Here is an 11,760-nt window from a genome sequence, read left to right on the forward strand (position 1 = left end):
TAGAAAAAGAAAGAATGTTCTTTGCCATGAGGCACGACATGTTACAAAAATACGCCGACAATATCAACCAAATAATTCTCAGTGTCGCTTTGAAGCTTGGGGTAACGTGTAGAGAATGAGACCCAAGACAAGAATCAAACTGCCAAATAGAAAATAGGGGCTCAAAGTTGAACCCTCTGGCAGATATGGCAACGGAATGGAAAGGATATAAATTGAAATCGGCACTGCAAAATAGACAGTCACATAATCAGGTGTTAGCTAAAATACGACGTTTAGGCAAAAGCATATTTGTGGAGTGAGAAAGGATGAGAGAGAAAACCTGATAACATAACGGCAAGAGAAGAAACAACTGCAGATGAAGTCTTCACTAGATTGAGCACTGATATGTTGAACATGAGGTTTGTAGCTATGTAAAGCAGTGGGAGCAATGGAGAACCGTCACAACCTGAAATCATACAAGAAATGGTTAGAGGGAAAAAAAAAACACAGAAGCACGTTAGAAAGCTTTCAAATTTAATTTGATTCAAACAAGCATAATTAATCACTTCCTGTTAAACTAACCATGAATATCTCAGACCAAAGTTTATCACTTTTAGCAAGACATTTACTCAGAGCAAAACACGAAACCAAAATAATTGATGTTTTCTGTACTGATGCTGTCGTTCTTATTATTTTGTTATAAACTCTCCATGGCTGATAACTTGAATCAAAATCATTCATGTCGAGCTTTCATTCTTAGTAAACAAAGTAACTTGTTTCTTTGTTTTGCAAAGCTGAATTATTTCAAACAAATAGGCGACAGAACAAAGTAATTGGTATGCTGTAATATATCAATGGAACGTGAGAATTTGCCTGATGTATTGGTTCCAACGTTCAGAAAGCAGCCAACACCACTTTCTAGATAAGAAGGAAGTTGGGCAAATGGTATGCCTTTCATGCTTGATAATAAAGGTAGAAAGAGAAGTACAAAAAGAGCCTACACAACAAAGAAAAGATTGATTAAAATTCAATTATACGACTGTCTTATAATACGTGTTCAGACTCACTATAAACAAGTGCTGCAGATAGTTAATATAAAAATAAATGGCAAAAAATTCTGAGTTCTAGTGTCTAGAAAATTTTATGTACCATGTCCTAAGACTTCCAAAAATGGATACCAACACAATAAAGCAAACAAAAACCATTTCACTATCACCTGATATCCAGATCCAAAAGAATTGACAACAAATATGTCAAGCGACTTGTCCTGCAAATGCAAACAGGTTTTAAAGCTTCAAACCAAAACCCAAATTTGCGAATGTAACATGTCAACAAGAGAGCAGTTACTCGGAAAAAGTAAAAGATGTCGAGGTACCTTAAGGCGAGCAGCAGCATCTATAAAGACAAATTCCTGTTCAAACAAATTAAAAGTTAAAATTTCTCATTCTGCTTAGAACAGAGTAGAAGTAAACGTATTCCAGCATCTGTTATTCTGACCTTGATAATGGATGCACCAGCTTGAAAAGCACATGAAGCAATCATCAATGCTGGCCATACAAACTCAACTCCAGATAGCATCTGATCAGCATTAGAACCACTGCAATTATGGCACATAACTAATTATATCGGGCCTACTTTACTGCAAGTTGTTGATCCATGGGAAATAGATAACAAGTTGGATGATATTCTTGGTCTTCATACTTTACTTCAGAGTTATGTGGGACAGTGAGGGCTTCCTTGTCTACTTGTTTTCACATTTAGTTTCAAAGCCAACTGTACAAGCCGATGAGGATCAAATTAAAAGATACCTTGTGACGGCCACAGCTACCCCAGTTGCTACTAGCAAGCAGCCAGCTATCTGACGGACTGTGTATGTTCTTCCCAAAATAAGGACGGAAAAGAACAGCTGCCATACTAAAAAAGTCTGCAAAATAAAGTGGATAAATGGTTATATTAACTACGTCATTTTGCAAACAACCTCATTTTGCAAACATTTTGGGAGATAATTTGTATTAAATACAAATAACATTTTGTTTAAGATTTCTTTTCTAACCATAAAAGGGAAAATAATTCTTTTCTTTTCTTTTTTCCCCGAATTAAAACAATAGACAGTACCTGATTCAATATGGGAATGGCTGGTCCAGGCAGCATGGCTGTCAAGGATGCATAAAATTTAGCACAATTAAACACGATCTCAACTCAATCTGCATAATTTAAACATTTTTTGTAGTAGCTATTTTGCTTCACCTTAATCATAGACAGAAAACCAAAGCGTTGTACCCAAATTCTATATACATCATCACTACCACGGTTTACATAACAAGAAAGAAAAGAAAAGCAAAATACATCAATACAAGCCAAAACACATGTCAAACGCAGATGCACAATTACTTTTTCTAAGCATACATATTTTTTCATCAAAATTGGACAGAAAGTTTACATAGTTTGTCACATTGCTTGCTGTTATGAAAAATTAAAACCCACTATCCCAAAAAATCCTAGAAGATTATTTCTTTTTCTCTAAACAACATTAATATTACCTGCAGAAGCCATTCCCAAAGCCACTCCAAGAGCTTCCAAAGCCCCAATAGCCACAAAGAGCCTCTTCGGTTGGTCAATCATTTCGTCGGTAACAATCCCTTCATTGTATCTCATATACAATATCAGAAAATACACCACCACATACCTGCGCTAATAAATCACAATTCACACACATTATCAACTTAAATCGCACTTTTTTCTTTTTTTTTCAACAACTACTCAAACCAAATTGCTCACCCAAAAGTCGTGAACTGAGCCAAGAAGAAAGGGTACTCCTTCATCGGGACGAGCGCGAGCTTGTAGAGCACGCGATTCGCGACGGCGAAGGCCACGGTCAGCGCGGAGCCGAACAGGATTTGCTGAGCGGTCGCGAAGGAAGACGGCGAAGGAGGAGGCGAGTTAGGGCCCGAACTAGAAGCCTGAGCGATGAAATCACCGCCATTGACGAGGTTGAGCTTGGGATTGAGCAAGATTCGCGGATTCCGACCAAAGTGAATAAGAGAGGATCGGGATTTCTGAGAGAGTGCCGTAAATGAATGGAAACGGGAAAGGATTGGGAGATTTCCAACGGAGAGAGTTCGGAGCCGCCATGGCATCGCTGGAGAAGGGGAGGGAGTAGAGAGCGGCGTTGAAGAGGAGAAGGCCATTTGAAGAGAGAGAGAGAGATGGAGCTCAGACGCAGAGTGAGAGAGTAGAAGAGAGAAAGTCGGCGGGTTTTGCGGTCATGGGAGATTGTCGGGAAAATGATGAGTTTAGATGGACCATGCAGCTTTTAATGACGTTCGGATTTTTTTTGTTTTTTGCTTTCTTTCTTGTTTGGGTCGGGGGTTTGGTGCACGAGTTTGCGTATGAACGAGGGAAACGTGTTGGAAATTGGAAATTTGAAGACAAGTGAGCAGTGAGCACCCCTGTTTATTCCTATGCCGATAGAATTAAAATCATGTTATTTATGTAGAGGGGGTGTCGTTAGGACGCTCTGGTTTATGTATTTAACATTATTTTTGTTTTATGTATATTTTTTATGTAAAAAATTATGAATTATGATTTAAATTTAGTGACGAATATAAGAAATAAATATCCCTTAAGTGAGTAGATAAGACTTAATCTAATGATATTTATTTTATTGTGCCTGTTTAGAATGATTTGATTTTTAATTTTGACGTTTAAAGTTTAAATTTTTTATGAGAAAAAAATACTGGAACAAAATCATAAATGATTTGAGTTTGAATAATATTAAAGAAAATTATAGATTATACTTTTTAAGTACATGATTTATTAAAAGTATAATTTTTAAAAAATTATATCCCTTAACTAGCTCTAGTCTAAAAGATAAAAATATATCGACTAATGTTAATGGATAAAAAAAAAGCTTCATTTTAAAGGATATTTTTAAAAATTGCCCTTTAGTATATGAAATAAACATATCTAATGGGATGAAATGTCATACAACAAGAGTAAATGTCCGTTTAGTTCGTTGATTCGAGTTGAGATGTGACTTTATGTGAGAATTTTTTACTGTAGTAAAAAAATAAATGTGAACATATGAGAATTTTTACTGTAATAAAATTCAAATTGATAAAATAAACGGGGCCTAAATATCATTGTTCTATTCATAATAAGTGAATGTCTGTAATTTTCCTCAAATTTTTATCTTTAAGTCTTTTCGTCAAGGGAATTTAATCTTTCATCTTAATTTGTCCTTAATAGAAAGAGTTTCATTGTCATTAATTATTAATGTTCAAAAAGTAATGTTACTTTCAGAGTTGTAGATGCATATTGGGTAATCAAAATTCGGAAGGCATATTCAATGGTAGGATTGTGCACGGTTTGTCTAAAACCACCAGATCAGATCAACCCAGTAAGCTTTAGACCGCCCGTCTAGTTTTAATAATGTCGGAACTGATCGATTGTCGGTGGCTAAAATCAGACCAACTGTTTTAATAAGGGTCCAGTTTGGTTTGGAAATTTTTATAAAAGATCCAAATTGGACTGAATTCATTTATATATACGAATTAAAAATTAAAAGATTAAAGAGTTATTTAGTTGGGAGATTCATATCCTAATTCAAATCATAGTTCATAATTTATTATAGTATTTTCTCTCATAAAAAATACACGTAAATTAAAAATTGTTCTAATATTATGATTACGTCAAAAAAATACATGTAATGTATGATTTTGTTTATTTGTTGATTTAAATTTTAGGCAAAGTCTCTGGTCAGGCACTTGGAAAGTGCCTGACCAAACCGACACTTGTATAAATATACGTGAAGTGTGTATATGATACGACCAACCTGCAAATTCTCAGAGGTCAGCCGTATTTTCACACTCTACCCACCATTGATGAGTTATTAGATGAACTAGGTGGTGCCATAGATATTCTAGTAACCGTTCCAGTGTGAAAGTTCTTCGTTATTCATTCTCCTCTCACAAGGTTTCCTATTCCACAACTTATACCTCTCCTCGGTGAACCCAATCGAGAGGCGAGACTACCCGTAAAACAGAAAGCAAATTACAGCCATTGACAGTAAAGGAAAAAAAACAAAAATAGAGAAATGAAAGTTCTGCCATCACTCCCGAGGACTAACGTCCTAGCTGCATCAAACGACACTCTCTCCTCCCTAAACGACATAGTCCTCTAACCACGCGGGAGGCCTTCTAGCTCGTGTTGGGCCTTTTGGGTTGCTGTTGTTCATCCTCTTGGGCTGGCCCTCTTCCTCTGCCATTGTTGTTTCAAGGCCCACGTCTGGAAGCTACATGGGCATGGTTTGGGTCGTATCATTTCCCGGTCCTTGAAAAGCCACCTTGTCCTCAAGGTGGAAATCAGGATAAGTGTGACAGAACACAATAAAATCTTCCCAGGTGGCATTTTCGGGCCCACTATCAGACCACTGCACCAAAATTTGGCGGTGCACTTTACCCTGTCGAAGGATGGATCGAGAAGCACAAACCGCCACTGGAACAGAAAGCGGTTTATTATCCACACTGCCTAATGAAAGGGGGGTACTGTCTGCAGGAGCAGAACCACGAAGAGGCTTGAGTGCTGAGATGTGAAAAACTGGGTGGATGCGGCAACCACTGGGTAAGTCAAGTTTGTAGGCCACTGGACCTATACGCTCCATGACATTATAAGGACCCTGCGGTTTTGGAGTTTCCTAAGTCGCTGCCCACGCCCATTTCATCGCTACTCCACCGTTATAGTGCTTTATTTGCGCAGCCCACTGGTTTACCCCCCTACCGGACCATTGATCACAGGATTCACTTGCTGCCTAACTCTAAACCAGTCAATGTGCGCCCTTACCGCTATCCACATTTCCAGGAAACGAAAATGGAGAAATTGATACAAGTACCTTGTCTCCCACTGCCAACTGAAGCTCCTGGCGATGAGCATTGGCTTTCTGGACCATCCGTTGCTGGGCCAAGTGTAAGTTATTCTTCAGGGTCTACAGGAGGAGATTACGCTCTAAGAGAGCCTCGTCCAGTGCTTGGATTGAAGTAGAGCCCTGTGAATACGGCGGAATAGTAGGCGGAACACGGCCGTATAAAGCTTGGGTTTTATTGGTTAAAAAGAAAGATGGCTCTTATCGTTTTTATGTTGATTACCGGGCCTTGAACGCGGTCACTATTAAAGACAAGTTTCCCATACCCACCATCGATGAGTTATTAGATGAACTAGGTGGTGCCACAGTGTTTAGCAAACTGGACTTGAGGGCGGGATACCATCAGATTCGGGTCCACACAAGGGACACATATAAAACGGCGTTTCGCACCCATGATGGTCACTTTGAGTTCTTGGTAATGCATTTCGGCTTGACGAATGCGCCATCAACCTTTCAAGCTACCATGAATCAACTTTTTGCCTCGTTTCTGCGCAAGTTCGTGATCATTTTTTTTGACGATATTCTCGTCTATAGTGCCACTGTGGCGGAGCATGTTTCTCACCTAGAGCAGGTGTTGCTTTGTTTACACTCCAAGCACTTCTTCATCAAGCTCTCGAAGTGCACTTTCTGCCAAGACACCATTGATTACTTAGGACACATAGTATCTGCCCAGGGAGTACAAGCTGACCCTCAAAAGCTTGAGGCCATGGTCGCCTGGCCTTGTCCGAAGAATGTGAAACAACTACGAGGTTTTTTGGGCTTGACCGGATATTACATACGTTTTATTCGCGGATATGCCACTATGGCTGCCCCCTCACTGATTTATTATGTAAAGAGTCTTTTCACTGGACTCTGGCAGCCTCCGAGGCCTTCACTATCCTCAAGCAGGCCATGGTGGCAGCACCGGTGTTGGGCTTGCCGAACTTTGATTTGGATTTTGTCATTGAGACGGATGCATCGAATGTGGGAATTGGCGCGGTTCTTATGCAGGCCAACCACCCCATCTTTTATTTTAGCAAGAAACTGGGCATCAAACTAAGGGCTGCGTCAACCTATATCAAAGAGCTAAATGCCATCTCAGCCGCTGTCCAGAAGTGGCGCCAATACCTTCTGGGCCAGTTCTTTATCGTACGAACAGATCACAAGAGTATTAAGGAGCTCTTCCAACAGGTCATCAATACCCCGGACCAGCAAGTCTACATTCGGAAGCTTTTGGGCTATCATTTTCGGATTGAATACAAACGAGGGAGCACTAACAAGGCGGCAGATGCCTTATCCCGGGTGCACGAGGAGCAGTCCACACACACAGTGGATGTTTCTCCCTCTTATTGGACGTTAGCCAGCCGTCCCTCCTGTGACTTCTTGGTGGCCCTCCGCAAGGAACATGCCACCCTCCCTGACTTAGTACAACTCCACCACGCATTTCGCACAGGGGATTTATCCTCCGACTACTCAGAGGTGGATGGCGTGCTTTGTTTTCGTCACAGGTACGTTTTAAGTTCCACTTCCTCTCTTAAAACTACACTGCTCCACGAGTTTCATGCCACGCCACTCACGGGACACGCTGGCGTCAAGCGCACGTTGGTTCGGCTTTCTGCGTTATTTTTCTGGCCCAGGATGCGCAAGGATGTAGAGAGTTATGTGGCCGCTTGCCTCATTTGCCAACAAATCAAACACTCCACCCAAGCGCCAGCAGGATTACTTCAACCGCTACCGATTCTGACTTTGGTCTGGGACGAGGTGACTATGGACTTCATAACCGGCCTTCCATTATCGCACGGATTCACAGTTATCCTGGTGGTCGTGGATCGCCTGACAAAGTCCGCTCACTTCGGGCCGCTGTCGTCCCAGTTCACAGCAACAAAGACAGCCGACCTCTTTGCTGAGATGGTGGTAAAACTTCACGGGTTTCCCAGTTCAATAGTCTCCCACCGAGACCCTATTTTCATGAGTAACTTCTGGCAGCAGCTGTTTGCCCTGAGTGGCACGACCCTTCGCCATAGTACTGCGTATCACCCACAAACCGACGGCCAATCAGAGGTGGTGAACCATGGACTGGAGCAGTATTTACGTGCTTTTACTCAAGAGAAACCGCATGCTTGGGTCACGTTTTTGAGCTGGGCCGAATTTTGTTACAATTCCAGCTATCACAGCGGCTTAAAGATGTCTCCGTTCCAAGCTTTATACGGCCGTGTTCCGCCTACTATTCCGCCGTATTCACAGGGCTCTACTTCAATCCAAGCACTGGACGAGGCTCTCTTAGAGCGTGATCTCCTCCTGCAGACCCTGAAGAATAACTTACACTTGGCCCAGCAACGGATGGTCCAGAAAGCCAACGCTCATCGCCGGGAGCTTCAGTTGGCAGTGGGAGACAAGGTACTTGTTCGACTCCAGCCATACCGCCAGATCTCAGCGGCTCCCCCAGCAGCATCGCAGAAGCTCAGCAAACGCTTTTATGGTCCCTATAATGTCATGGAGCGTATAGGTCCAGTGGCCTACAAACTTGACTTACCCAGTGGTTGCCGCATCCACCCAGTTTTTCACATCTCAGCCCTCAAGCCTCTTCGTGGACTTGAGGGCGGGATACCATCAGATTCGGGTCCACATAAGGGACACGTATAAAACGGCGTTTCGCACTCATGATGGTCACTTTGAGTTCTTGGTCATGCCTTTCGGCTTGACGAATGCGCCATCAACCTTTCAAGCTACCATGAATCAACTTTTTGCCTCGTTTCTGCACAAGTTCGTGGTAAACTAGTGGGCTGCGCAAATAAAGCACTATAACGGTGCAGTAGCGATGAAATGGGCGTGGGCAGCGACTTAGGAAACTCAAAAACCGCAGGGTCCTTAACTGGTGACTCCCCGGGAATGGTCTCAGCCGCCAGGGGTTGCAACTCAAACAAGCTGTGAACCTCATCGCCATGGACCAGGGCCTGAAACTGGTGCAGCGAGATCAAGCTAGGTAAACCGGTGATATCCCCACATAAGGTCACTTGTCTTGAGGCCATGGTCACCTGGCCTTGTCTGAAGAATGTGAAACAGCTACGAGGTTTTTTGGGCTTGACCGGATATTACAGACATTTTATTCGCGGATATGCCACTATGGCTGCCCCCCTCACTGATTTATTATGTAAAGAGTCTTTTCACTGGACTCTGGCAGCCTCCGAGGCCTTCACTATTCTCAAGCAGGCCATGGTGGCAGCACCGGTGTTGGGCTTGCCGAACTTTGATTTGGATTTTGTCATTGAGACGGATGCATCGAAAGTGGGAATTGGCGCGGTTCTTATGCAGGCCAACCACCCCATCTCTTATTTTAGCAAGAAACTGGGCATCAGTGGGGGCCAATCTCGCCACGCAGCCGAAGAGACCTAGGATTACCCTGGCCAGCCAGCGCATTCAAACTCGAAATGTCCCCGGTCACTACTTCCTCACACTCTTCCTCAGGAGGTAAGTCTTCAGGGCCTTCTATCTCCCCGTCATCCGTACCTAAGAGAAGGAAAAACTTGCTACGACAGCGGTGATTCATGTTGTATTTCTGGTCACAATTATAACACAGGCCTTTTTCACGTTTTTCGCGTAATTCGGCCGGTGTGAGACGACGAATGGGCAGAGGGGGGGTCGGTAGTAAAGGTGGTAATGTGGTCTATTTTTGTGGGATCTGGTTGGCAGGAGGAGGAATGTGCTGAGGTTGGGGATGGGATGATGGAACATGGGCAATTAGATGTGACTGGTTAGGAGGTTTGTGGGAGGGAAACTGGGTTGGGTTCCATTTGGGCCATGACCGAGCACCCTGCCTAGCCTCGTCGGACCGAGCCTTATAAGCCCGCGCTAAGGCGAACGCTTTCATTAAAGACGATGGACGAGAAACTAATAGTTCACGGCGAATGTCCGGTTTTAAGCCGGTAATAAAAAAACTAATCAACAGAGGTTCAGATATTCCAGTAACCTTATTCATCAATTCCTCAAATGCAGACTGGAATTCAATAACAGATGTTGTCTGAGAAAGTTTTGAGAGGTTACCTGGATGGTCTTCGTACAACGATGCGCCGAAACGTTGTTTTAGATGGACCAGAAACTCCTTCCAAGTCGTCAGCCAGTGATTAGCCTTCATCCATTGGTACCATGCAGCGGCGCGGCCTTCCATATGAAAGGATACGATTCGAAGCCGGAGATGATCCGGAGTGCCATAGAAATAAAAAAACTCCTCCGTCCGAAACACCCAACCCGTCGGGTCGGAGCCATCGAACCGGGGAACCTCTATTTTCATGGAACGTAATACAGGGGAAAGCTCATTACCTTCAATCGGTGTTCCTGCAAGAGGAGGCACGGGATGGGTCGGAGCCGAGAACCCGCCCTCATCCACCGGAGATCCTTGGATTTGCGATTGCAGATCTTCGAGGCGAGCATCCACCATAGCCATGTACTGTTGCAATGTCTTGTGGAGGGACACGGTCTGGCCCTCAAACTGGTTCTGCAATGCCTTCACCGCTGCGAGAACGTCAGAGTCTGCCATGAAATGAGCAATGAAAGCACCAATTGATACGACCAACCTGTAAATTCTCAGAGGTCAGCTGTATTTTCACACTCTTTGAGCGAGTGCTGGCTCCAAGGGAAAGAAAAGAGTTGAGAAGGAAAAAAAATAGATTTAGGGGAGGAATCAGAAGAGAGTGAGACGGAGATGAAAAAGTTCTTCGTTATTCATTGTCCTCTCACAAGGTTTCCTATTCCACAACTTATACCTCTCCTCGGTGAACCCAATCGAGAGGTGAGACTACCCGTAAAACAGAAAGCAAATTACAGCCATTGACAGTAAAGGAAAAAAAAACAAAAACAGAGAAATGAAAGTTCTGCCATCACTCCCGAGGACTAACGTCCTAGCTGCATCAAACGACACTCTCCCCTCCCTAAATGACATAGTCCTCTAACCACGCGGGAGGCCTTCTAGCTCGTGTTGGGCCTTTTGGGTTGCTGTTGTTCATCCTCTTGGGCTGGCCCTCTTCCTCTGCCACTGTTGTTTCAAGGCCCACGTCTGGAAGCTGCATGGGCATGGGTTGGGTCGTATCATTTCCCGGTCCTTGAAAAGCCACCTTGTCCTCAAGGTGGAAATCAGGATAAGTGTGACAGAACACAATAAAATCTTCCCAGGTGGCATTTTCGGGCCCACTATCAGACCACTGCACCAAAATTTGGCGGTGCACTTTACCCTGTCGAAGGATGGATCGAGAAGCACAAACCGCCACTGGAACGGAAAGCGGTTTATTATCCACACTGCCTAATGGAAGGGGGGTACTGTCTGCAGGAGCAGAACCACGAAGAGGCTTGAGTGTTGAGATGTGAAAAACTGGGTGGATGCGGCAACCACTGGGTAAGTCAAGTTTGTAGGCCACTGGACCTATACGCTCCATGACATTATAGGGACCATAAAAGCGTTTGCTGAGCTTCTGCGATGCTCGGTGAGCCGCTGAGATCTGGCGGTATGGCTGGAGTCGAACAAGTACCTTGTCTCCCACTGCCAACTGAAGCTCCCGGCGATGAGCGTTGGCTTTCTGGACCATCCGTTGCTGGGCCAAGTGTAAGTTATTCTTCAGGGTCTGCAGGAGGAGATCACGCTCTAAGAGAGCCTCGTCCAGTGCTTGGATTGAAGTAGAGCCCTGTGAATACGGCGGAATAGTAGGCGGAACACGGCCGTATAAAGCTTGGAACGGAGACATCTTTAAGCCGCTGTGATAGCTGGAATTGTAACAAAATTCGGCCCAGCTCAAAAACGTGACCCAAGCATGCGGTTTCTCTTGAGTAAAAGCACGTAAATACTGCTCCAGTCCACGGTTCACCACCTCTGATTGGCCGTCGGTTTGTGGGTG

The 11,760-nt window shown here is 43.8% G+C and overlaps 1 protein-coding gene across 1 annotated transcript; it reads right to left on the reverse strand.

Moving 5' to 3' along the window:
- Window positions 1–6: 6 nt before the first annotated feature.
- On the reverse strand, window positions 7–3,313 carry LOC21394820 (protein CLT2, chloroplastic). The gene is made up of 10 exons (XM_024167652.1): window positions 2,758–3,313; window positions 2,520–2,665; window positions 2,095–2,132; window positions 1,788–1,903; window positions 1,477–1,576; window positions 1,355–1,390; window positions 1,196–1,246; window positions 853–976; window positions 320–445; window positions 7–224 (listed from the first exon to the last, which is right to left on the reverse strand). Exons 1-10 carry the CDS (start codon window positions 3,165–3,167, stop codon window positions 79–81), a joined length of 1,293 nt encoding a protein of 430 aa, XP_024023420.1. The 5' UTR covers window positions 3,168–3,313; the 3' UTR covers window positions 7–78.
- Window positions 3,314–11,760: the final 8,447 nt, after the last annotated feature.

This window comes from Morus notabilis, unplaced genomic scaffold (assembly GCF_000414095.1).
Source record: "Morus notabilis unplaced genomic scaffold, ASM41409v2 Scaffold732, whole genome shotgun sequence".
Classification (NCBI taxonomy): Eukaryota; Viridiplantae; Streptophyta; class Magnoliopsida; order Rosales; family Moraceae; genus Morus; species Morus notabilis.

Bases quoted from the DNA above. Each gene is read 5' to 3' on its own strand.
- LOC21394820 (XM_024167652.1), bottom strand. From the start codon at position 3,167: ATGGCCTTCTCCTCTTCAACGCCGCTCTCTACTCCCTCCCCTTCTCCA. The intron at 2,133-2,519 runs GTAATATTAATG...CATCCTTGACAG, and splicing joins TTTGGGAATGGCTTCTGCAG to CCATGCTGCCTGGACCAGCC. The intron at 1,577-1,787 runs GTATCTTTTAAT...CCATAATTGCAG, and splicing joins GTAGCTGTGGCCGTCACAAG to TGGTTCTAATGCTGATCAGA.